The sequence below is a fragment of the Melozone crissalis genome, unplaced genomic scaffold, assembly GCF_028551555.1.
Source record: "Melozone crissalis strain CALT ecotype California unplaced genomic scaffold, PUWL_Pcris_2 ptg000034l_1, whole genome shotgun sequence".
In the NCBI taxonomy this organism is placed as follows: Eukaryota; Metazoa; Chordata; class Aves; order Passeriformes; family Passerellidae; genus Melozone; species Melozone crissalis.
In genome coordinates, this window is record NW_026535812.1 from 25692203 (window position 1) to 25716850 (window position 24648).

Below are 24648 nucleotides of genomic sequence, written 5' to 3' on the forward strand. Positions count from 1 at the left end.
TTTGGGGATGCGGGGTTCCCGTATGGGGCTGGGGGATGCGGAGCCGGGGGATGCGGGGTTCCCGTGCGGGGTTTGGGGATGCGGGGCCGGGGGATGCGGGGCTGGAGGATGCGGGGTTCCTGTGTGGGGTTCCCGTGCGGGGTTTGGGGATGCGGGGTTCCCGTGCGGGGTTCCCCCTGTGCGGGGCTCCCAGGGAGCGGCGGCGCCGGTCCCGCAGCATCCCCGCAGAGGCGCGGGCGCTCCTCCCTCCCTGCCCCGCAGCGAGCGGTGCCGATGGGGCTGCGGGGAGCCCGGGGTGCCCCGGGGGAGGAGGCGGTGTCGGGTTTGCCCCTGCCCGGCCCGGAGCGGGAGGCGCAGGTGGGGACGCGCAGGTGGGAACGAGGGCCGGTGCCGGTGCCGGTGCGGGTTTGTGCGAGGGATGCGAAATGAGTTAATTCTGCTCGGAATGGGAAGGAGCTGACGTGTGGAGACGCCTCTGGGGGATGAGCCGCCGGCGGGGCCGGGAGCGCTCGCACGGCCGGGCCGGGCACACGGGGCCGGGGCACAGGGCGGGCACGGCTGCGGCTGCCCCGGCTCTCCTGCCCCCGCAGCCCCGCACACCGCACGGGCACCGCGGGGCAGCCGTCGAATGACAGCGCCTTGGGTCGCGACGCCGACCCGCGGCTGAGGGGAAACCCGAGAGCTGGGGGCTGGTCCGTGGGCGGGTTTTCCTTTCAAGTTAAGAATTCCTTTTTGCGATGGCTTAACCCGAGCGGCTCGGCTCGGCTCGGCTGGCGCCCCGTGTTCCGCTTCCCCGCAGGAGCCGCCGGGGATGGCAGCGTAGGAGCGCGCACGATGCGGGCCCCGCGCACGGAGTGGGGGCCCCGCTGGCTGGGGACGCTGCTGGCCGCCTGCCTGGCCACCCTGCCGGCCGCCAGCGCCTGCCCCCGGCCCTGCGCCTGCCACGGCCCCGCAGAGCTCCACTGCACCTTCCGCTACCTGAGCGCCGCGCCCCCGCGCATCCCGCCCGACGTGCAGCGCATCAACCTGGGGTACGTGAGCCGCGGGGCCGGGCGCTCCGCACCGCAGTGCGATACAGCGCTGCGCTTTGCCTTTCGGCGCTGTGCGCGGCACTAATTAACCGCCCCGGTTCGGGGCTGAATGTAACCGCAGCTATAGGTGAGTCTGTAATGCTCTGCAGCGCTCAGCAGGGGCTGCAGCCGCAGCCTGCAGAGCCCGAGACCACCCACAGAAAGGAGAAATTCCGGGCATGTAGCACAGGACAGCGAGAACTTCACAAAGTTTTGAACTTAACTTTCCTTTATGTTACCTGAATGTGTTGTGTCTGTAGCACGGAAGCTGGAAGAAGGCTGAAATAGATTTCTCTCTGGGGAAGGATAGCCCAGAGCTCAGGAGGTGGTCTGGAAAGGGAGCACGGGTATTAAATCTGCAGAGACTTTGCAGTGATGCAACACCAAGGTCGGCGGTGAGCCATTCACTTAGGGGCTGGACTCGGTGATCCTTCTGGGTCCCTTCAGATCCAGCCTGCTCTGTGATTCTGTCACTCAGGATGTCCCACAGCGTTAGGGTCCATGCTTTCAGCTGCTCAGTTCAAGGGAAATTTCCCTTGTCTGGCCATGTCAGCCTCCACGGTGGCTCCGTTCTCTGTGTGGTTAAAGGAGCAGGAATAGATCACACCCAGGCTTGCCTGGCCTCTCCATGCAGTTTCCAGCAAGTGTCCTCTCTCCTAAATCAAATGATGAGACCCATCAGCAGTATTTGTCTGATCTGTGTGTCCCTTTTGATGCACATACCCTTTGAACCATGCAGATGTGTCTGCAGAAATACACAAGGAACTTTTCACTGAAGTGTAGCACAGTGAGCACAGACAGATGTGCTTCATGCTGTCACTCACCCCACCCACTGGGAATTCACCATCAGAGCCCTGTCCTGGAAAAGCGACCACCTTTTGTGCCAACCTGAAGGAATGACTCACTTGCCTCTTGGCAAGGGCAGTGCTGCTCACCTTCAGCCGTTCCCAAAGAGTGGTGCTTTTGTTTTGGGTTGGTTGGATTTAAAAGCTGCGAGCTGACTAAACCCATCCCATACAGCTACAACAGCCTGAGAAAACTCAGCCCCACGGACTTTGCTGGCCTGGAGAAGCTGGAGCTGCTGATGCTGCACAGCAATGAGATCAGCACCGTCCCTGAGAAGGTGTTCAGAGATTTACGCTCGCTGCAGGTAAGAGCTGAATGAGCAGTGTTAATTTGGTTATGATTTAACTCCCAGTGATACTGGTAGGCAGCCACAGGGCAGCCTTCTGCAGCATTTCAGTGTCCTGTTTCTTACCTTATTCATGTGGAAGCCAACAGCCTTCAGAATCCAGTGTCCTGGTGGGAAATGTCTTTCCTTCCCAGGCAGGCACTCAGGTACAGGGTACAGAGCACAACAAACACTTTGGTAGATATCTCTCAGCTGTGCCTTAGCAGGAAACTGCAGTCAAAACTCTTCCTACAGAGCAGAAAGATTGCAAAGCTCCAACTACTCTGTCTGAAAAAGGAAACCTGTCGTTGTTAATTTGTTAGTCAGTTTGGGGCTTTTTGAGGATTTTTTTCCCACTGAGATTTCCCTTTCCCTTCAGTACAATCCTGTCCCTTTCTAGCCTTCATGAAAAAAGGCCAAACTGTGCAGAAATTTAACACTGCATATAAACACTTCAGTTCTTTACAGAAATTCCAGTTACCTGGCATTCCTGGTCTGGTGAAGAACTGTCACTGCACAGAGCAGCCTTCAGCAGCATTTATTAGGGGTCCTATAACTTTAACATGGCTTAATATTATGCATTTGCTACTTTTTCATGAACAGGTCTTGAAAATGAGTTACAACAAGGTCAGAGTGCTTCAGCAGGATGTATTTTATGGCCTGAACAGCTTGGTACGGCTGCATATGGACCACAATCAAATCGAATTTGTGAATCCCAATGTTTTCTACGGACTCACCTCCTTGAGGCTGGTGCACCTGGATGGAAATTTCCTTCAGCAGCTGCACCCAGACACTTTTGTGACCTTGCGCTATAGCCAAATATTCAGAATTTCCTTCCTGAAGCACATCTCTCTGTCTGACAATGCGCTGACTTCACTGCCACAAGAGATGTTGTCCTACATGTCCGAGCTCGAGAGCATTTACCTCCATGGAAACCCCTGGTCCTGTGACTGCAGCCTGCAGGGGCTGGCAGGGTGGGCACAGGAGAGACCAGGTGAGCTGAGGGCTTTGTTCATGCTCTTCAATCCTGTTGTAGCATCCTGCTCTTCCTGATACAGGTAATTGTCCTTTACTCACCTGTTTATTCTCCCAGAAAGGACTGGAAGGTAGGATTTGTATAGGTGTGTGCAATCAGGATAAGGAGATTAACACCGCTGCATTTCCCAGATAAAATGAATCTTGTGGCCATTCCCAAGTGCAGCTTTTCTTAACGGAGAATTTTCCTTGGCCAGTCCAAAGCTTCTGTGCACTGGGAGAATCCACAGGGAACAAGCAAACTTCTGTGGAATTGGCAAGAGCAAGAGACACATTGCACTTGCCTCTTTAAAAAGAAAGTCAGGAACTCAAGGGGCTCTGGGACTTTCTCTGCTGCTGCCATCCACATGTCACTTCAAGCTTTGGTTTTGTTTTTTTCAAAAGAACCTCTAGTTAGTAGCTATATGTCATTTTTAACACTAAAACTTGTAGCACAGAAACTTACTGAGGTTTTCTTCCCTTCAGATGTTATAAAGTGCAGAAAAGAGAGAAATTCTGGTGTCCAGCAATGCCCGGTCTGTGCTAGTCCCAAAACTCACAATGGGAAGAGTTTAGTGGATCTCCCTTCTGCATCTTTCACCTGCACGAAGCCAGTCATCGATGACTCCCTGAAATCCAGGAACCTCTCGGTGCCAGACGACGGGGATTTCAGTTTTGTGAGTCCCAAGGACTTGATGGCTCCCATAGGATCTGTGGTTTTGAATATGACCGACCAGGCAGGAAATCGCGGCAACTTGGTTTGCGATGTCCAGAGACCTAAAGAAATGTCTCCCATCTCGTTTGACCAAAGCGGCCCCTGCAGAGTGCTCCAAGCCTCCTTCTCAGCATTCCTGGTGTGTGGCATCGATTATGGGCACATCCAGCAGCTGTGGAGCATCCTGGCCCTGTACAGCAGCTCTCCTTTGAAACTGGAGCAAACCGTGGGGACAGCTGAGGAGCCTTCTGTCAGCCACAGATACAGGCAGGCGCACGGCGAGAAGGACGAGCTGTTCACCAGGGTGGAGGCCGAGCTGCGGGCCGAGCCGGCGTGGCTGCTGCAGAGGCAGGTGTGGCTGCAGCTGGACAGGACGGCCACCACGCTCAGCACGCTGCACCTGCGCTACGCCACCCACGCCCGGGTGGCCCTGCCCAGCCAGGACAGGGAGCAGGGCAGCCACGGCTGGGCCCTCATTGCCAGGGACAACGGCACCCAGACGGAGCACACGGTGCTGGTGGGGGGCACGGTGCAGCTGGGGTGCCAGGCGGCCGGGCAGCCAGCTCCTGCCGTGGGGTGGATACTGGCCGATGGCAGCAGGGTGCGAGCCCCCCACATCAGCGAGGATGGCAGGATCCTGGTCCTCAAGAGCGGGCTGCTGACGCTGAGGACAGCTGACGTGTTCGACTCGGGGCTCTACCACTGCATCAGCACCAGCCCCGGGGACGCCGACGTGCTCACATTCCGGATTACAGTGCTGGATCCCCACGTGGGACGCGGCGGCGTCAATGGAGCCCGGCTGCCCGCTGCTCTCGGCAGCACGCTGCACCTGCCCTGCACGGCCACGGCTGCCCCGGACCCTGCCGTCACCTGGGTGCTCCCTGAGCACGCAGTCCTCCGCCAGTCTGCTGGAAACAAGCACATTTTTGCCAATGGCACCTTGAGAATACAGGGAGTGACGCAGCGAGACCTGGGCTACTTCCGATGCGTGGCGGCCAACCGGTTCGGGGTCGATCTTTTGGTTTTCCAAGTGCTGGCGAGACAGGATGAAACGGCTCTGAAGGAAAGGCATGGAGCTGTGGGAGAGTGGGAAGAGGGCTCTGGCAATGAGCTGCTGCGCCCTGCTGCGGCACAGAGACGCCCCTCAGGCGCTGCAGGCTCCCTGAGGGCTCTCGGGGAACCCGCGGCACCAGCGGCCAGCAGCCCGGGCACACACCATGGGAACACGCCTCGCTGGCCCCACACTGACAGCACGGGCCGGCGCTTCAGGGGACACAGGAGACAGTTTGTTCCCTCGGGCAGGAGAGCTGATCCACAGCGCTGGGCAGCCCTGCTGCAGAAAACAAAGAGGAACTCGACGGTGGCACACAAACGAGGAGAAGCTGCGACAGAACCACCCGTTCAAGCCCATAGGCTCTCAGAGGTACCCGGGGAGGAGGAGGAGGCATCTGGTGATCTCGTATCTCCAGAAGAAGAATTCATGATAGCAGCAACAGAGAGATCCCCAGTGCCTGCTCTGGGCAGAGCAGCAGAGCTCACCATCACTGCAGGGCCCAAGGGGACTGAGAATCCCCCTCCTGCCTGGAGCACCTCTGTTCTGCCCACAGAGCCAATAACTCCCCTACCCTCACCTCCTCCACACCCTGGGGCACTTGCCAGCAAAAGGCTGCAAACACTTCCCAAACCTACAGACGCATGGGAAAGATCCGATTTGAGTCACATATCAGCAAATGGTGTAAAACAGCCAGCTGTACCAAGTGAGACAGCCACACTCTTCCCTGCTGGGCAAAAGTCAATACATTCTGGGGAAAGTAATAACCAGCACCTAAATTCTGCATCCTTGACAGAAGCTACAGGCACCAGCAATGCTGTAACCCCCCAAAACACAGCATACAAGTTACATATTTTTACTGGGTCTATTGATAATGTCTCCACCGGAACAGATCACCAGGTCCCTGTGGCGACAGTCAATGCACCAAGCTCTGAATTTGGCCCCATTTATTTTCATAGTACTCAGAAAGGAGGAGCCCCTAATCCACCTGCCTCGACTTCCACTACTCACCTGCAAATTCAGGTTATCCAGGACGTTCCAACCCATCCAGCCCAGCTCCAGCAGCACCATGGAAGACGAAGGAAAATTTCTGGTCGGAGACGAATGGTTAGACCAGGACGTCTCCCAGGCATGAAGGAGCCCCGGTACAATTTTGGGAGGCCAGGGTCTGTCAGAGGAAGTACAGCTGTGGCTACAGGTGTTCAACTGAACATGAACTATGCATCAAATGTACCAACCTTGAACAACTCCAGCAGTTCCATCAATCCATTTAGCCCAGAAACACCCTGGTCCTCCCCCTCCACCATGAAAATGCCATTGGAGCACCCCGTGGGTACCCATCAAAACACAGCATTCCTCAGGGAGGAGGAAAAGAAACATGGTGCAAGGCAAAGAGCTGCTGCCACAGTTGTGTCTGTCACTGCAGAGGACACTGCCCCTACTGCAGCCAGTGGATTGGGTGTGAAGCCAACGGTCACACTCGTTCTTACTCCTCAAACCAACACCAGAGCCACCAAAAGCAAAATACTCAGAGTGGGAGGAAGGAGAGGTCAGAGGAGGAAGAGGCCTCCTAAAACACCTGCCCCACGGCGTGTGGCTGCAGCCCAGAGCACTGCAGGCACCCCTGCAGTGGGCACAGGCACCCCTGCAGCCCAGAGCACTGCAGCCATCCCTGCAGGCACCCCTGCAGCGAGCACAGCCACTCCTGCAGCCCAGAGCACTGCAGCCACCCCTGCAGCGAGCACAGCCACTCCTGCAGCCACCCCTGCAGCCACCCCCACGGTGACAGCTCCTGCGTCACCAGCTGTAAATCCAAGCCTTGCAGCTGCAATCCCTGTCCCTGGGAGCAGCAGTGCAGTCCCCAGCACCGAAGCAGCAGCACTGGGGGTCCCCGAGAGCCCCGAGGCGCCTCAGCACAGGCCCACGGCAGCCACACAGACAGCAGCAGCAGCCCCGGGCACCTGGAGGGGCACCCCGTCAGCAACGCCCCTGCCCGGCACCGCGACTGCTCAGAACCCCCCCATGGCACCCCAAACCCCACCGGGCTCGCACAGGAACACCCAGCGGGCCACGGCACCCGCTGCCAGTCCTGCCCAGACCCCCACCACGGGTGCCCAAGCCTCACCACGGCCGGAGGAGCCCCCTGGTTCCACCAGGGCCGTGCCAGGGCCAGGGCCTGCCCAGCGCACCAGGGCCGGTGCCAGGGCAGGAGGAGAGCCCCGCCTGGCTCTGGGGAAGGGAGCTGCGCGGGAGCAGCAGGCAGCACAGCCCACGGTGCCAGCCGGAGCCGTGCCCGCTGCAGCCACTGCAGCCACTGCCCCCAGCGCCCTGCGCCCCTCCGCCCTGCCAGCCCCCACGGCCGCCGGGCCCGCAGCGCCCCCAAGAGCGCCCCCAGCCCCCCGGGGGCACGGCCAGCCCCATCCCCAGCCCCATCCCCAGCTCCAGCCCCATCCCCATCCCCAGCCCCATCCCCAGCTCCAGCCCCAGCCCCATCCCCAGCCCCAGCCCCAGCCCCAGCCCCATCCCCAGCTCCATCCCCATCCCCATCCCCATCCCCATCCCCATCCCCATCCCCCTCCCCAGCTCCAGCCCCAGCTCCAGCCCCATCCCCAGCCCCAGCCCCATCCCCAGCCCCAGCCCCAGCCCCAGCCCCATCCCCAGCTCCATCCCCATCCCCAGCCCCATCCCCATCCCCATCCCCATCCCCATCCCCCTCCCCATCCCCAGCCCCAGCTCCATCCCCATCCCCATCCCCATCCCCCTCCCCAGCCCCATCCCCATCCCCAGCCCCAGCCCCATCCCCAGCCCCATCCCCATCCCCATCCCCAGCCCCCTCCCCAGCTCCAGCCCCATCCCCATCCCCATCCCCCTCCCCATCCCCATCCCCATCCCCATCCCCAGCCCCCTCCCCATCCCCATCCCCAGCTCCATCCCCATCCCCATCCCCAGCCCCATCCCCAGCCCCATCCCCATCCCCATCCCCATCCCCATCCCCCTCCCCAGCTCCAGCCCCAGCCCCATCCCCAGCTCCATCCCCATCCCCAGCCCCAGCCCCATCCCCCTCCCCATCCCCAGCCCCAGCCCCATCCCCCTCCCCATCCCCAGCCCCAGCCCCATCCCCATCCCCATCCCCAGCCCCAGCCCCAGCTCCAGCCCCATCCCCAGCCCCATCCCCATCCCCATCCCCAGCCCCCTCCCCAGCTCCAGCTCCAGCCCCATCCCCATCCCCAGCCCCATCCCCAGCTCCATCCCCATCCCCAGCCCCAGCCCCAGGGCACCGAGAGGGGGAACGCGCTGCAGGCACCACAGGTCCCATCTCCACGGGGACGGGACAGGGACAGCTCCGTCAGTGCCTCGTCTGACAGGAGACAGAACCAAGACACCACCACCCTGCCCAGCCCCATCACCGCAGGCTCTGCAAGCAGAAACCATTTCTCCAAGCCCAGAATAGTCGGAGGGAAGGTGGCTGCTTTCACCGTGCTGGCGGATTCCGATGCTTTCATTCCTTGTGAAGCTACTGGGAACCCCCCTCCGACGATACAGTGGACCAAGATATTAGCAGGTGAGCTTGATAAACCTCTCTAGAATTTACCTTCCATTAGCCCTGTAGTTTGGTACCTCTTCTGTGTGCCAAACTCAAGCATTGCTTCATTTCAGAGTACTGAGAAATATTAGTGAAAGGTAAACTTGGAAACAGTGACAGACTCGATGGAGAATCTTAGTGGTGATTCTGGAACAGATCTTTAGTGAAATTATTAGAAAAATCAAGTCTATGTTTAATTATAATTCCTTGCTTATCATGGGAAGAATTCAGTATTCATTGCACATTACCTGCTATTCCAGGACAGTGGGACAAGCAAAAACAAAAATGTGGTAAAAACCACTTAAATTAGGTTACAGCTGTGCCAGGTTTGGATTGCAAAGCCCCACGTGCTTTATCCAAACTTTGTCTCTACTGGACATTCAGCTTCATTCCTACTTTAAAGCTTTATCAGTCTAAATGCAGAATTCGCTGATTTCTTTCTGGTTTATCACTGTTGTCTTGGTTATTTGGGCAGAGAAGAGCAGGTCAGGGTATTTGGGACTGAGGAAAATGCATCAAGAGGCAGGCTGTGCCAGTCAGTGCCAGGTTATCCCAGGCAGTCCCAGGCAGTGCCAGGCTATCCCAGTGTGTCCCAGGCAGTCCCAGGTTACCCCAGTGTGTCCCAGGCAGTGCAGGCAATGCCAGGCTATCCCAGGCAGTCAGGCAGTGCCAGACTTTGCCAGGTTATCCCAGGCAGTGCCAGGCAGTGCCAGGCTGTCCCAGGCAGTCAGGCAGTGCCAGACTTTGCCAGGTTATCCCAGGCAGTGCCAGGCAGTGCCAGGCTGTCCCAGGCAGTCAGGCAGTGCCAGACTTTGCCAGGTTATCCCAGGCAGTGCCAGGCAGTGCCAGGCTGTCCCAGTGCGTCCCAGGCAGTGACTGTCCGTGCCTTGCTCCGCAGGGCGCGACGCCGCGGCCGCCGGCGGTGCCAGCCGCTGGTCGGTGCTGCCCAACGGGACGCTGTCCATCGCGCGGGCGGCGCCGCGGGACGGCGGGCAGTACGAGTGCACGGCGGCCAACGCGCTGGGCTCGGCGCGGCTGCGGGCCACGCTGGCCGTGCTGGCGCTGCCGCCGCGCATCGCCGCCGCCCGCCCGCCCACCGCGCTCTCGGGGGGCTCGGCGGCGCTGCCGTGCCGGGCGCGGGGCAGCCCCCCGCCCCGCGTCTCCTGGCTGCTGCCCGACGGCTCCGAGCTGCGGCCGGGCGCCGCGGGCCGCGGCAGGGCGGCGGTGCGGCCCGACGGCACGCTGCTGCTGCGGGCGCTCACCGTGTCCGACCGCGGCACCTACACCTGCCGCGCCCGCAACGCCGCGGGCTCCGCCGCGCTGCCGCTGCGGCTGCAGGTGGTGGCGGCGCCGCCCGCCATCCTGGAGGAGCGCAGGCAGAGCGTGGCGGCGGCGGCGGGGCAGAGCCTGCGCCTGCCCTGCACGGCGCGGGGGCGGCCCCGGCCCAGCGTGCACTGGGTGCTGCCCGGCGGCGCCGAGCTCGGACCGGGGCGGGCGCTGCCCGCCGGGCCGGCCCTGCTGCCCAACGGCACCCTGCTCCTGGGCAGCGCCGGCCCCGCCGACAGCGGCACCTACGAGTGCATCGCCACCAGCTCCACGGGCTCCGACCGGCGCGTGGTCAGCCTCACGGTGCAGCACACAGACGCGCCTCCCAAAATTGCCAGCGCCTCCCAGGAACCGACGCGGCTGAGCTTTGGGGACAGGCTGCTTCTGAACTGTACAGCAAGTGGGGAGCCCAAGCCCAGCATAATCTGGAGGCTGCCCTCCAAGGCTCTTGTGGACCAGTGGCACAGGTATGACCCTTTTTTCCTCCCCCTCTGTGGAGCTCCAAACACTGTCAGCTCTGGTGCTCATGTAAGAGCCTATTACAGCACTAATACGCTGTGAACTAAACCAAATTTTAAGTATTAATAGTTGTGAAACATCTGTTCTAACAGCATCTATATCTAATAACAGACCTATTAACAGATTACATCAATTGCCGTAGGTGAATGAGGTCTCAAAACAGGTACAAGTCATATTTGAATTAAGGTAATTGCTGTCACCATGCACTGGCTGGCTGCTGTCAGTTTAGAGGAGGGGGTTATTTGTAACAGATTTCTGAAGCAGGGATCAGGAGGGAGGGGTTTCTCTCATCTCTGCCATGTCTACCTTTGGGGTGTCCCCCCACCCTCTCCCACAGTAACACTCACCTCCACCTTAGGAGAGACAGCCCCAGCCCAGGGTGATCCCAGCAGAGCCAGCGCCACTCACATCCACACAACTCAGCTCCAGAACTGGCAGTGACATCGGGGCAGGACACGCTGGGTGGGCAGGAGGCATGGGCACAGCGCCTGTGGAAAGGCTCTGTGTTGTATCCTGCTGCTAGCACGTTCAGTGCCTTCCAGTGCTCAGTGTTCACCCCCAGCACTTGCCTCCATAATTCTTTTCCTCTCTCTCTGTCCCAACAGAATGGGAAGTCGGATCCATGTCTACCCCAACGGATCCTTGGCTATTGAGGCAGTTACAGAAAAGGATGCAGGCGATTACCTGTGCGTCGCAAGAAACAGAATCGGGGAAGATCTGATCCTGATGAAAGTCAGCATCGCAATGAAACCAGCCAAGATTGACCACAAACAGCAGTTCAAGAAGCTGGTGCCGTACGGGAAGGATTTCAGAGTGGACTGCAAGGCCTCGGGGTCGCCCACCCCAGCAATATCCTGGGGCCTGCCGGACGGGACGGTGGTGAACAACGCAATGCTGGCGGACAACAGCGGGCACAGGGCTCGCAGGTACGTCCTGTTCCACAATGGCACTCTGCACCTCAACAAAGCTGGAATGGCAGAAGGAGGAGACTACACGTGCTACGCCCAAAACATGCTGGGGAGGGACGAGATGAAGATCCACGTCACGGTCGTTGTGGCAGCCCCTCAAATAAAGCACAGCCACAAGACACACGTCGCAGTGACAGCTGGAGACACAGCCCTGCTGGACTGTGAGGCTGCGGGAGAGCCCAGGGCACAGATACTCTGGCTGCTGCCCTCCGGTGAGATGATCTCCTCGTCCACAGACAGGCACTCCCTGCACGCCAACGGCTCGCTGTCCATCGGGCAGGCCGGCCTGCTGGATGCTGGGGAGTACCTGTGCGTGGCTCGGAACCCTGGCGGGGACGACAGCAAGCTGTACAGGCTGGCTGTGGCTGCCAAACCCCCCATCATCAATGGCCTACACAGGAACAAAACCATCATGAAGGTGACGGCAGTGAGGCACTCCAAGAAACACATCGACTGCCGGGCAGAGGGGACACCTCCTCCCCAGATTATGTGGATCATGCCTGATAACATTTTCCTAACGGCCCCATATTACGGGAGCAGGATCGTGGTGCACAAGAACGGGACACTTGAGATTCGGAACATCAGGCCCTCAGACATGGGGGATTTTATCTGTGTGGCACGTAACGATGGGGGAGAGACTGTGCTGGTGGTGCAGCTGGAAGTCACGGAAATGCTACGGAGACCAATGTTCAAAAACCCTTTCAACGAAAAAATAATAGCCAAACCTGGGAAGCCTATCACCCTGAACTGCTCTGTGGATGGAAACCCTCCCCCGGACATAAGCTGGATGCTGCCCAATGGCACGTGGTTTTCCAGCAGCATCAGGACAGCCCAGTTTGTCACAGGGAGCAGCGGCACCCTGACCATCGCCAGCGCCCAGAGCCAGCACGCCGGGCGGTACCGCTGCGCTGCGCGGAACCAGGTGGGCTACATCGAGAAGCTGCTGCTGCTGGAGGTGGCCCAGCGGCCCAGGATCCTGAGCCAGCCGGCAGGGCTGGTGCGGGCGGCCAGCGGGGAGCCCCTGGCCCTGCACTGCCCGGCCGAGGGCAGCCCCAGGCCCCGCGTGGCCTGGACGCTGCCCGGGGGCCGCGTGCTGCAGCGGCCGCAGCTCCGCGGGCGGCTCCTGCTGCTGGACAACGGCACCCTGCTCATCGGGGCGGCCTCGCCCCTCGACTCGGGCACCTACCTGTGCCGGGCCCACAACGACGCCGGGGACTCCTCCCTCAGCGTCCCGGTCCTGGTCGCGGCCTACGCCCCGCGGATCGCGGGCAGGCCGCCCCCGGCCATCCACACCACGCCGGGGGTGGCCCTTCAGCTCCACTGCGTCGCGCTGGGCCTCCCCAAGCCAGAAATCACCTGGGAGCTGCCTGACCGCTCCGTGCTCTCCACGGCTCACCAGGCCCGGGGCTCCGGGGGCGCGCTGCTCCACCCCACGGGGACCCTGCTCCTGCAGAACCCCCAGCCCTCCAGTTCTGGCACCTACAGGTGCACAGCGAGGAACCCCCTGGGCACCGACACTGCAGCCACCTACGTCCACGTCATCTGAGCCAGGAGCGCTGCAGGAGTGGTGGGAACACAGGCTGCAGCCAGGCTGGGCTCAGCCCTGCAACGGCTTCAATCAAAGGCGGCCGCAAGCGCCTGAGTGCCTGGGCACATCACAGCATTCAGTCTGCAAAAGGAGAGAGGAAAGGGAAAATCAGCTCTAGCATCATTTGCTAGCATTGGTTCTCTCCATGTTCAGGGCATTTAAAGGAAAGCAAAATTAAGGCACTTAAGTGCCTGAGCCACAGCAGGAACAAACCCAGCAGTGCCCGAGCTACAGCAGGAACAAACCCCACAGTACCTGAGCCATGGCAGGAACAAACCCCACAGTACCTGGGCTACAGCAGGAACAAACCCCACAGTGTCTGATCCAGAGCAGGAACAAACCCCACAGTACCCGAGCCATGGCAGGAGCAAACCCCACAGTACCTGAGCTACAGCAGGAACAAACCCCACGGTGCCCGAGCCATGGCAGGAACAAACCCCACGGTGCCACGGCAGGAACAAACCCCACAGTGCCTGAGCCATGGCAGGAACAAACCCCTTAGTGCCCAAGCTACAGCAGGAACAAACCCCACAGTACCCAAGCCACCAGTGCTGGCTGCACCGCCCTGGCACCGGGGCCAGCAGGTGGGGCGGGCAGGAGGGCAGGAGGGCGTCCTGCACAGCGGGGACACAGGCAGCACCTGAGAGCTCTCAGAACCCCGCTCCCTTCCTGCGCTGCAGGCTCCAGCAGGGCGCTCAGCCTGCACTAGAGAAGCGTTCACGATGCCCCGCTGCAGCTGTGGCACTGAGCACACCCACACTCTGCGCCCACCATCCACCTCTGGGCCCTCAGCTTTACACATCTGCCTCCTCAATCCCCAGCTGTTTTCTTCATTAGACCCAGTGAAAGTGCACGTGCTTCTAATGCTTTTAATAAGTGATTCTTTGGAAATCTGATGTGCTGAATAAAACTGGAGTAATCCTGTACCCTAATAACTCCGTGGGCACTACAGAAACCGCCCCAGCTTTGCTCAGCAAAACCTGGTGCTTACTGAAGGCAGTTTCAGTGTTTTACAAGACTTCAGCATCTTTTCCCTTTCTGAAACCAAATCCCTCACTTTAAACATGTTGTGTAATCTCCTGGCTGCCAGGCTGTAGGAACTGCTGAGGTTATCAAAGGCACTAGCAGCACATGGAGGTTTTTGGGGGCACAAACCCAGCCCACAGCACCTTCTGCTGTGCAGGTGCTGGCAGAGGAGTCTGCACCAGGCAGGTGCCCATTGCAGCAGCACTCTCTCATCAGTTTGTTCAACATATAAGAACTATTAAAAACCCCTCAAAAATGGATGAAAATTATGTAAGATTAATACTTTTTAACTCAAAAGCTGCAATATCAGCATGACTGTATTTTCTCTACTTTTCTATAGCAAACTTTTCCTAGTTATCCTCACCTACCTTAAATATGTTTGGAAAAACTGTGGCAATAAAGGAAACAAGCATATTGAGAATTAAAAAGGATTTGGCAGTGACAAATGTTGGGTAAATTCATTCCCTAACCCAGCAAAGGCTCCAATCCAGCAGAAAGTAGTGTCTCAGAAGTAATTAAGTTTGTTCAGCTGTCTTCATGCAACTCTGGTTTATTACTAACAATTTAATTTTAAAGGATCTTCAAACAGTAATCCCCATTTTCCCCCCAGCCTGTTAGCAGTGCAGCCCAAAATTCAAGGATGCCAAGTTAGGAGCAGTGCCCTGTGATGGGGCACAGCAGGGGCTGGGGGCAGCTTGATAAAAGCCATGTAACTCTCTGTCAGCATGCAGAGGTCATCTTATACATTTGTTTTCAAAAGCAGCATTTCCTTAAACTTTTTAGCCACTCTCTAGTATATTCTGAAGACTTTACACAGTTATAATACAGGTTAGTTGTATTTGGAGCTTCAGGAATAAATATTTAATATTTATAACTGGAACCAAACATTTAAACTTCTGCTCAGAGAAGTCACAGGAATGTTTCTCAGTTCATCACACAGTGCTGCCCTCTGGAGCCAGTAAATCGCTGTAAAACTCTAATTCACTAACCAGAGGAAACAGAGGCAATCCCCCACAAAATAAAGCACATATCCAAAATGCTGGGAAAATGTGAGCCTGTGGATTTATTACATCTAGAAGATAGCAAATTACTCACCGTGGCTCTTGGTATGAATCACAGAGGAAACAACCCAAAGGTTCTGGTGATTCCCACTGCCGGCTCCAGGCACACCCCAGCCTCAGGAGCAGGCACCTTCTCCAGGCATGGTCAGGTGGAGACCAGGACAGCTCAAAGTACCAGGGTATGAGCAACATGAAACTCTAGTGAAACATCAAAAGGCCAGAAAACCATCTCAAAATCACAGCTACTTGAGCCACAGCATGTGGGCAATGCAGCTGGATGCTGAGGGAACGTCCATGGGCAAAATGCAGCTGGATGCTGAGGGAACATCCATGAACAATGCAGCTGTATGGATGCTGAGGGAATGTCCATGGGTGATCCAGCTGGATGGATGCTGAGGGAATCCCAGCACAACCACACCAGGGCTGGCCACACTGGTGCCAGGCACATTTCCAAACTCGTGCTCCCAGTGACTGCTGAGCTCAGGAACCCACAGCCCCAGCCCCAGCAGAAGGGAGAGCGTCTCAGACACCAGAGCAGGCTGCACAGCAGGACAGGTTAGTGTGGGAGGCTTTTCCAAACTGGTTCCATTCGAATGGGACCTGGGTTTAGCAGTTTAATATGTGAGATTTTCCAAACTGGTTCCGTTGGAATGGGACCTGGGTCTAAACCAAGGTGTTTGGTGTCAATACAACACGACCAGGAAGCATTTCAGAAAGCTGCTGATGCAGTCACAGCTGCAGCTTGCCCCAGACAGGAGGAAGCACACACAAACCTGGGTGAGAGCTATCAGGGCTGCCAAGCCCTGGTGATGCTCCCTGTCCCCAGCTCCTTCTGGGGGCACACACACATCAGCCAGACAGAAACACAGGGCACGCCACCACACTGCTTTCACTATTAGAAAACATCCACTTTCTGCATGAATCATTTCCTTGTGCTTTTACTAAATTTAAGCAAGTGGCTTTGCAAGGTTTTGGGGGTTTTCTCTTTGTTTGAAGAATGTAAGTTTTCTTTTCATCTCTTCTTTAAATGCAACACAGAAGGTACATAATGCAAGTTTAGTGTCCCAGACATGAATAAAAGTAACTAAGTGTCTTGCAGGGTTCCCAAATTTAATAGAATATGAAGAGATTCCTAGAAATCTCTTCCCGTGCCCACATTCCTGTATTCTTATTTTCTTCTATTTCTTCTTGTTATCACCAGCAATGTTTCAGTCTTTCCTTTTTTTCCCAGACACGAGGAATGACAGGATTAAAACATGAGCACAGAAAGCAATTCAAAGGAAATGCTGAAAGTGACACACATGACAGTTACTTTTAATTTCTTCCCTGCATGCCTGTAAGCCCTTTTGCTGTGCTCAGGCCCCCCTTGGGAGGGGTTTGGCAGGTCTGAGGTGAGTGTCCCGCTGATGAGGACCCCCAGCACGTCCCTGAGAGTGAGGACAGGTGTTATCCTGGGAGCTGTGGCTGCAGGAGGCCCGGAGGGAGATCTGGTTCATGGCAGAGGCCCCAGAGGCAGCTCAGAGCCAGCACAGGCTCCAGCAGAGCAGGAGGAATCACAGTGCCCAACCAGGGAAATGCTCCGGGGAGGAAAAGAGAATAAAGGCTCCAGTGCTTTCCCAAATGGAGGCACAGCCAGCACAGAACCTCTGAAGGAAGCAGTAACAGGACAAAAAGATAACAATTACACACATGCAGCCTAGGCCTAAAGCTGTAATGACAGGAGCCAGCTGTTTGAACAGTGCAGAGGCTCTGGCTGCTCTGCAGATCCACAGCCCCTGAGGATGGGCTGCAGGAGCAGCAGGGCCAGTCTGGCTGCACTGGTGCTCCCTGCACTGTCACACATGCATGTCTGGCTGCACTGGTGCTCTCCTGCACTGTCACACATGCATGTCTGGCTGCACTGGTGCTCTCCTGCACTGTGTCAGACAGTCTGGCTGCACTGGTGCTCCCTGCACAGTCACACATGCATGTCTGGGCTGCACTGTTGCTCCCCTCACTGTGTCAGACAGTCTGGCTGCACTGGTGCTCCCTGCACAGTCACACATGCATGTCTGGGCTGCACTGGTGCTCTCCTGCACTGTGTCAGACAGTCTGGCTGCACTGGTGCTCCCTGCACTGTCAGACATGCATGTCTGGCTGCACTGCTGCTCCCTGCACTGTCACACATGCATGTCTGGCTGCACTGGTGCTCCCTGCACTGTCACACATGCATGTCTGGCTGCACTGGTGCTCTCCTGCACTGTGTCAGACAGTCTGGCTGCACTGGTGCTCCCTGCACTGTCACACATGCATGTCTGGGCTGCACTGCTGCTCCCTGCACTGTCACACATGCATGTCTGGGCTGCACTGTTGCTCCCCTCACTGTGTCAGACAGTCTGGCTGCACTGGTGCTCCCTGCACAGTCACACATGCATGTCTGGGCTGCACTGGTGCTCTCCTGCACTGTGTCAGACAGTCTGGCTGCACTGGTGCTCCCTGCACTGTCACACATGCATGTCTGGGCTGCACTGGTGCTCTCCTGCACTGTGTCAGACAGTCTGGCTGCACTGGTGCTCCCTGCACTGTCAGACATGCATGTCTGGCTGCACTGCTGCTCCCTGCACTGTCACACATGCATGTCTGGCTGCACTGGTGCTCCCTGCACTGTCACACATGCATGTCTGGCTGCACTGGTGCTCTCCTGCACTGTGTCAGACAGTCTGGCTGCACTGGTGCTCCCTGCACTGTCAGACATGCATGTCTGGGCTGCACTGCTGCTCCCTGCACTGTCACACATGCATGTCTGGGCTGCACTGGTGCTCCCCTCACTGTGTCAGACCGTCTGGCTGCGCTGGTGCCCCAAGTTTGTTATCAGCTGAGATGCATTTGCAGGGCTTCGTGCATCACCTGCCTGCCTTTGGCATCATCCTGGTACTGCTCTTCTCTCCACTCACCGAGGATCTAAGAAAAAACACTGGACCAAGGTTGTTTTCTTCGTGTCATGTTCTCCCTTTAAGTATTGTGGCTTTTTAGCTATAAGGGATCATAAAATATTATTGATCTCTTTATCCTTCTCTCTATTTAAGGCTTAGAATAGGCTGAGAAAACTGAGAGGAAGAAGAAGTTAATTTTTAAAGAGCTGATGATCTGCTGTCATTTGTGTCACTGCATCTTCCTGTTGCAGAAAAACCCAATCAGCTTTGTCATGCATTTCATAGCAATATTGCTTTGAACACACTATTTCACAGTGCGTAAGTCAATAAGTCTCTTGCACTGGATGCAGCTTCCCAACAGGATCTGGTGGGGTCTCCAGATGAGAAATGACCACGAACTCAGGGAACCTGGACCAGCTGCAGATCAGGGAGCAACCCACACAATGAAAGGAAAACCCAAGTGGCAGAAACCAGGAATGAATTTCCCTGGGATGCAGAGCTGTGTCCCGGCCTGGGCCTGAGCTGAGGGGCAGCGTGGGAGCTAAGCATGGCACCAAATGTCACTGTCACAGCAGCTGACAGAAACTGAGCTCGGGGAAAGGAGGCAGGCCCCGCTGGGCACTGGGGATGCTCAGGAGCAGCAATGAGGGCACAGGAACCCTGGAGCGCCGGGGCTGTGAGGAAGCTCAGGAGGAACAAAGGAGAGCTGCAGGCGCAGCCAGCCTGGGACCAGGAGCGCTGCTGTTTGCAGAATGCAAAACTCTTCAACACTCTCTCTGTGCCAGCTGGAGAGCGTGACAGGTTTCCCTAAGGAAGGACAGTTTCAAATACATACAGACTTCCCAGGATCAAGCAAGGGGCTGGGAAGACGTGCTCTCAGGGCTAACACCTTTATGGTTTTTCCTAAAAAGAACTGGAATCAGACTCCAGTTCATTACATTTGTCTGCAACAAATTTAGGAGAAAAGATGTATTCACACTCACAAGAGGAACAAGGCCTCCCCATTTTCCCCTCCTGGGACTGCTCCTTTTGGCACAGCTCTGCAATTCCCTGGGTTCACACCATCAAACTGCTGACACACACCCACCTGACAAAGGCGCTCACAGCTCTGTGCCTGCCTTTCCTGAGTAACCTGACAGGGCAGGGGTGCCAGGAGCCCTTCCCTTTGCTCATGCTGACCCTTAGGCAGCGAGCACCAGAGGCAGCAGCGCTGCTGGCTCAGCAGGGACACGCTGCAGGAGAAGCACACACAGCACTGCAGCAGTGAAGTTATTTTGATACTTCCCATCCTCAGTCCCTTCCCTGTTTTGTCTGCCCGTTTTCCCCTTAAGCGGCAGCACCGCCTCTGTGTCTGTTTCTGTTTTAGTCAATTAAACCTTGGCAGAGGCATTCAGTTCAGGAGGGCAGAGCCCCAGCCAGCCCAGCTGCACCGAGATCCCCAGCCCGGGGGCTGCCCCACGCCTCAGTGGGACCCACTCTTCCCAGATGCCCTTTCTCCAAGTGCTGCTCTCCCTTTGATTCATTAACATTCTGCAGTTCAATAGGCAAGTTTGACCAGTGCCCCCTCAATCTCACTGCCAGCCCACTCCTTCATCCAGGGAGGCTGGGAGGAAGGACCTGGCAGGGAGATAACTCAATGAGAGAGTGGCACCAAGGCCACATGAACCCAAGGCCACCCCAGAATGCTCTGATAAAACTGGAGCTGCTTCCTCAGCACACAACTGCAGCAGCTACCATTTACCTGATGCTTTTCTTCTGCAAAGCCACTAAAAATTCTGAATTACTAATGCAGGGTGCCAACAAGCTGAACGAGTGCCAGACCAAAGGCAGTTACTTGTTTGGAAAATAGCACTCACCATTTGTGGAGAGCTGCTCAGAGTGATGCTTTTGCAACTCCCACAGTGGCGGACACCCAGGATTTGTGGCAAAACACAGAAAACCCACCTGAGACCCTGTTTCCTATCTGCATTTGAGAGGGACCTGCCTGAGTTTAAGCGCACTGGGACTCGGGGTGGAGGTCAGGGTGAACACCTGGAACAGTCACACACGTGCCTGCAGCCTGCACGGGGGCTGACCCACAGGGAAACGTGCCTTGGCCTGGGCTCTGCTCCTGCAGGACACAGGGACACAGGACACAGGACACAGGGACACAGGACACAGGGACACAGGGACACGGGACACAGGGACACAGGGACACAGGACACAGGGACACAGGACACAGGACACAGGGACACAGGGACACAGGGACACAGGACACAGGACACAGGGACACAGGACACAGGACACAGGACACAGGACACAGGGACACAGGGACACAGGGACACAGGGACACAGGACACAGGACACAGGACACAGGGACACAGGACACAGGGACACAGGGACACAGGACACAGAACACAGGGACACAGGACACAGGGACACAGGACACAGGGACACAGGGACACAGGACACAGGACACAGGACACAGGGACACAGGGACACAGGACACAGGACAGCAGCCGCGTCCCTGCCTTGCTCTCAGGGTTTCCTTTCCAGGAGCATTCCCAGCACTGAACCAGCACCAGCTGCTTCCCACACACCCTGCAATGAGCACACCACACAGGGCTCTGCACACCCTCACCAGCACCACAATCGCCCTCAGGACTGCACACACAGCCCCACTTCGATGGTGCTGTGAGCAGCAGCCAAGAGGCGACAGTCACAACAAGAACAAATTCCAGAAAACAATTTCTCTGTGGCAAGAAGAGGAAATCTTGTAAAAAATGGGTATTTTTTACTAACTAACGTTTCCTTTGTACGAAATCCTCCTCAGCCAGAACAGCTACAGAAGCTCAAAAAATGAAGAAAGAACTGAATGTTCTGACACTGAAACTGCAGCCTAACAGGTAAGTGATTAATTCAGCTGGGGTATGTGGTTATGATGGATTAATATCACTGAAATAGTAAAAGGATCCTGTTGTTTCACTGTGTCCATGTGAGCAGGGAACTGAACCACGATGAGACACTGAAGCCTATGTTGGTTTTGACACCACAGATTTAGGAAATTATTTTCCTTACCTCACCTGCATGACAAATGAGGCAAAATTAAATGCTGTAAATGCTTGAAATCACACTCTCCATTCCCATGTCAGGCTCCCAAACAGCACAGTGTGTATCCCTGTCAGTGCCTCTGCCCTTCTCAACACTGCCAGTGCAGAGAATGAATAAGTTTCAGCAAATTCCTCTAGTTTTACCTGCATCCAAACCATTTCCCAAACAACTGAGATTATTGGTATCAACTCCTCAGTAGTGAAACATCTGTGATTTTGAGCTTGCACTGTGGATATTTTCACCTATGAAAATATGCAGCCATCAAAAACCAGCTATGGGTGCACAGAGCTGTGTGAGCACCCAGCAGCACAGACTGAGGTGTGTGAGCACCCAGCAGCACAGACTGAGCTGTGTGAGCACCCAGCATCCCAGACTGAGGTGTGTGAGCACCCAGCATCACAGATTGAGGTGTGTGAGCACCCAGCAGCACAGACTGAGGTGTGTGAGCACCCAGCAGCACAGACTGAGGTGTGTGAGCACCCAGCATCACAGATTGAGGTGTGTGAGCACCCAGCATCACAGACTGAGGTGTGTGAGCACCCAGCATCACAGATTGAGGTGTGTGAGCACCCAGCATCCCAGACTGAGGTGTGTGAGCACCCAGCATCACAGACTGAGGTGTGTGAGCACCCAGCAGCACAGACTGAGCTGTGTGAGCACCCAGCAGCACAGACTGAGCTGTGTGAGCACCCAGCAGCACAGACTGAGCTGTGTGAGCACCCAGCTCAGGGACAGAGGTGTGTGAGCACCCAGCATCACAGACTGAGCTGTGTGAGCACCCAGCAGCACAGACTGAGCTGTGTGAGCACCCAGCAGCACAGACTGAGCTGTGTGAGCACCCAGCTCAGGGACAGAGGTGTGTGAGCACCCAGCATCACAGACTGAGCTGTGTGAGCACCCAGCAGCACAGACTGAGGTGTGTGAGCACCCAGCTCAGGGACAGAGGTGTGTGAGCACCCAGCATCACAGGCTGAGGTGTGTGAGCACCCAGCATCACAGACTGAGCTGTGTGAGCACCCAGCAGCACAGACTGAGGTGTGTGAGCACCCAGCATCACAGAGGTGTGTGGGGCACCTCTCCCAGCTCTGTGTCACTGCAGGACTCTCCCCCCTGCCCAGCCAGCGCTGCCATCAGGAGGGAGACCAGCCGCCACAAAATCAACTGGCAATAAAGAATTTCACTTCGGAGATCCCTACATCCCTAATGTGGGATCTGGGGCATGATTCAGGGTTATGTAACAGCTGAAGAAACAGCAGAGTTGACTCACCCCAGTGCAAGTTATGTTCTCTCTATTCTAGAGTGAAACTCGTTTGGCTGCATTTAGAAGTTCCCCTTTGTGCTCTTACAAAACTGCTTCCTCTCAGCTGCTCTGCCCTGCCGAGGATGCCCCACGCTCCAGAGAATCACAGACTGCTTTGGCTTGGGAGGAACTTACAGCCCATCCAGTGCCATCCCACGGCAGGGACACCTCCCAGTGCCCCAGGTGCTCCAGCCCCAGTGCCCAGCCCGGCCTGGGCACTGCCAGGGATGCAGGGGCAGCCCCAGCTGTGCCAGGGCCTGCCCACCCTCACAGGGAACATTTTGTCCCTCACATCCAATGTAAACCCAGTCTCTGCCAGTTTAAAACCATTCCCCCAGTAAAAACTCTTACTGCTTTTAAAAACCAGATTTTTCAAAAATCTACCTAGACAAAATCCATAATCTGTAAATTACACATTTAATAACAGGATGCAAGGACCTAATGCGGAACCTTCCCTCATTTCCAGACTTAAACAGGAAAGGATTGTCCTGAGCTGCTCAGTCTGAAACAGCAAAACTGCTGATACCAAACAACAACTGCTGGTGCCATACAACAACTGCTGATAACCAAACAACAACTGCTGATAACCAAACAACAACTGCTGATAACCAAACAACAACTGCTGGTGCCGAACAACAACTGCTGGTGCCATACAACAACTGCTGATAACCAAACAACAACTGCTGATAACCAAACAACAACTGCTGGTGCCAAACAACAACTGCTGGTACCAAACTGTTCCTGACAGTCTGACAGGATGCTGCTGCTCCTCCCTCCCTTCTGAGACACTGCACAGACTGACTGAACGCAGTAACTCAGAGTACTCTGTACATTTTCACAACAGGGATGAAAGTGAGCAGGATGCAGAGGCAGGCACAGGACAAACAGGAGGGAGGAATTCTGCAGAGCTCACCTGCACAGTGCTGCTGCCCTGCACGCACCCAGCAGCGCTGCCCTGGCACCTGGGGCCCTGCCCTGGCACCCGGGGCCCTGCCCAGCCTCAGGGAGCTCCCGCTGGCAGCTCAGGGCTCTCCAGGAAATCCAGCAGAGCTCTGGTCCCACAGCAGGCTGGGCTTTGGGTGTTGCTGTACATCATCATCTGCTGCACCTGGAACGTGCCCTGCTGGGACCCAAACCAGAGCTGCCTGCAAACGCACACGGCAGGAACGCTGCTGGCATGGCAAAATCCTGCTGGGTTAACATTTCATACACATTTCCAAAATCCTGCTGGGTTAACATTTCATACACATTTCCAAAATCCTGCCTGGGTTAGCACTTCATACACATTTTCAAACTCATTTTGGTAAGCAACATCTACCAGATAACAAGGCTGATACACCTAGTTTGTTCAAGTTTTCCTGCAAACAAAAACTTGAATTTCCCAACCGGTTCTTGGACGTTTCTAGGACTGAAATTGTGAGCAGCTGGGTAAGGCCCAAGACCCTCCTCCCCAGCCTCTTGCTGGGACATCAGGTGTCCCTACAGGGACCTACAGGTGTCCCTACACCCTACACAGAACTCACCCCCCAGCACTGCCACCCCCTCCAGTGTCCTGACCTGTGAGCTGCAGTGGGGCACAGGGAATTCGTTAAGGAGAAATGAGAAAATGTATCCAAATTAAAAGCTACATTTGGCAATAAGGTGACTTAACAGACAGGATCTGGAAATCAGTAAATAGAGATTTTGATATTAATGATTAGACAAAAGGGCAAGAACTGTCCCAGGCCAGGAACACCAATATGTGAAGTGGTTTTCTTGAGGGAGAAAAATAGCGTTAGTGAGGAATGCAAATTTCACAGCCAATATATTCCAAGGAACATTTGTCTCCAGCATAAGGTTTTGTATCACAGGGACAAATTTCCCTAATTAGCCCAACTGGGAAGACTTCCTCATTACTGGAAAGAATCCATGAATTGAAGTTAACTTAAAATATCTCCTGCAGCCCCGGGACCCCTGTCACTGCCAGCCCCTGCCTGGGGCTCCCCATCCTGACACCCCAGGCAGGAGGACAGGTCATTAGCAGGGTAATTAATTACAAGGACCGTGCCTGATGTTAACCCTCTGCCACAGCCAAGACACAAATCCAGGGAGCGTTCCACCCTGGGACAGCCCTCGCACCAGAAGCAATGCTGAAGGAGTGGCCAGGAGATAGAATCTTTAAAAAAAGTGAAGGAATGATTTTAAAAGAGGAAGTTTACGGAAGATAAGTAACTGTTCCAGGCACACGGAACCAAACACACGCCTCCCTCACTGA

The 24648-nt window shown here is 56.2% G+C and overlaps 1 protein-coding gene across 1 annotated transcript; it reads left to right on the forward strand.

Moving 5' to 3' along the window:
• The first annotated feature begins 834 nt into the window (after positions 1-834).
• Positions 835-12973, forward strand: IGSF10 (immunoglobulin superfamily member 10). Its single transcript, XM_054282722.1, has 8 exons — positions 835-1031; positions 2091-2220; positions 2845-3235; positions 3742-6630; positions 6811-7426; positions 8261-8583; positions 9503-10397; positions 11055-12973. The coding sequence occupies exons 1-8, from the start codon at positions 835-837 to the stop codon at positions 12961-12963; spliced, it is 7350 nt and encodes a 2449-aa protein (XP_054138697.1). The 3' UTR covers positions 12964-12973.
• Positions 12974-24648: the final 11675 nt, after the last annotated feature.

Excerpts from the sequence above, each read along its gene's own strand:
- IGSF10 (XM_054282722.1), top strand. The coding sequence starts at position 835 with ATGCGGGCCCCGCGCACGGAGTGGGGGCCCCGCTGGCTGGGGACGCTG. Across the intron at positions 3,236-3,741 it reads GTGGGCACAGGAGAGACCAG|ATGTTATAAAGTGCAGAAAA; the intron begins GTGAGCTGAGGG and ends TCTTCCCTTCAG. Across the intron at positions 7,427-8,260 it reads GCGCCCCCAGCCCCCCGGGG|CCAGCTCCATCCCCATCCCC; the intron begins GCACGGCCAGCC and ends CCAGCCCCATCC.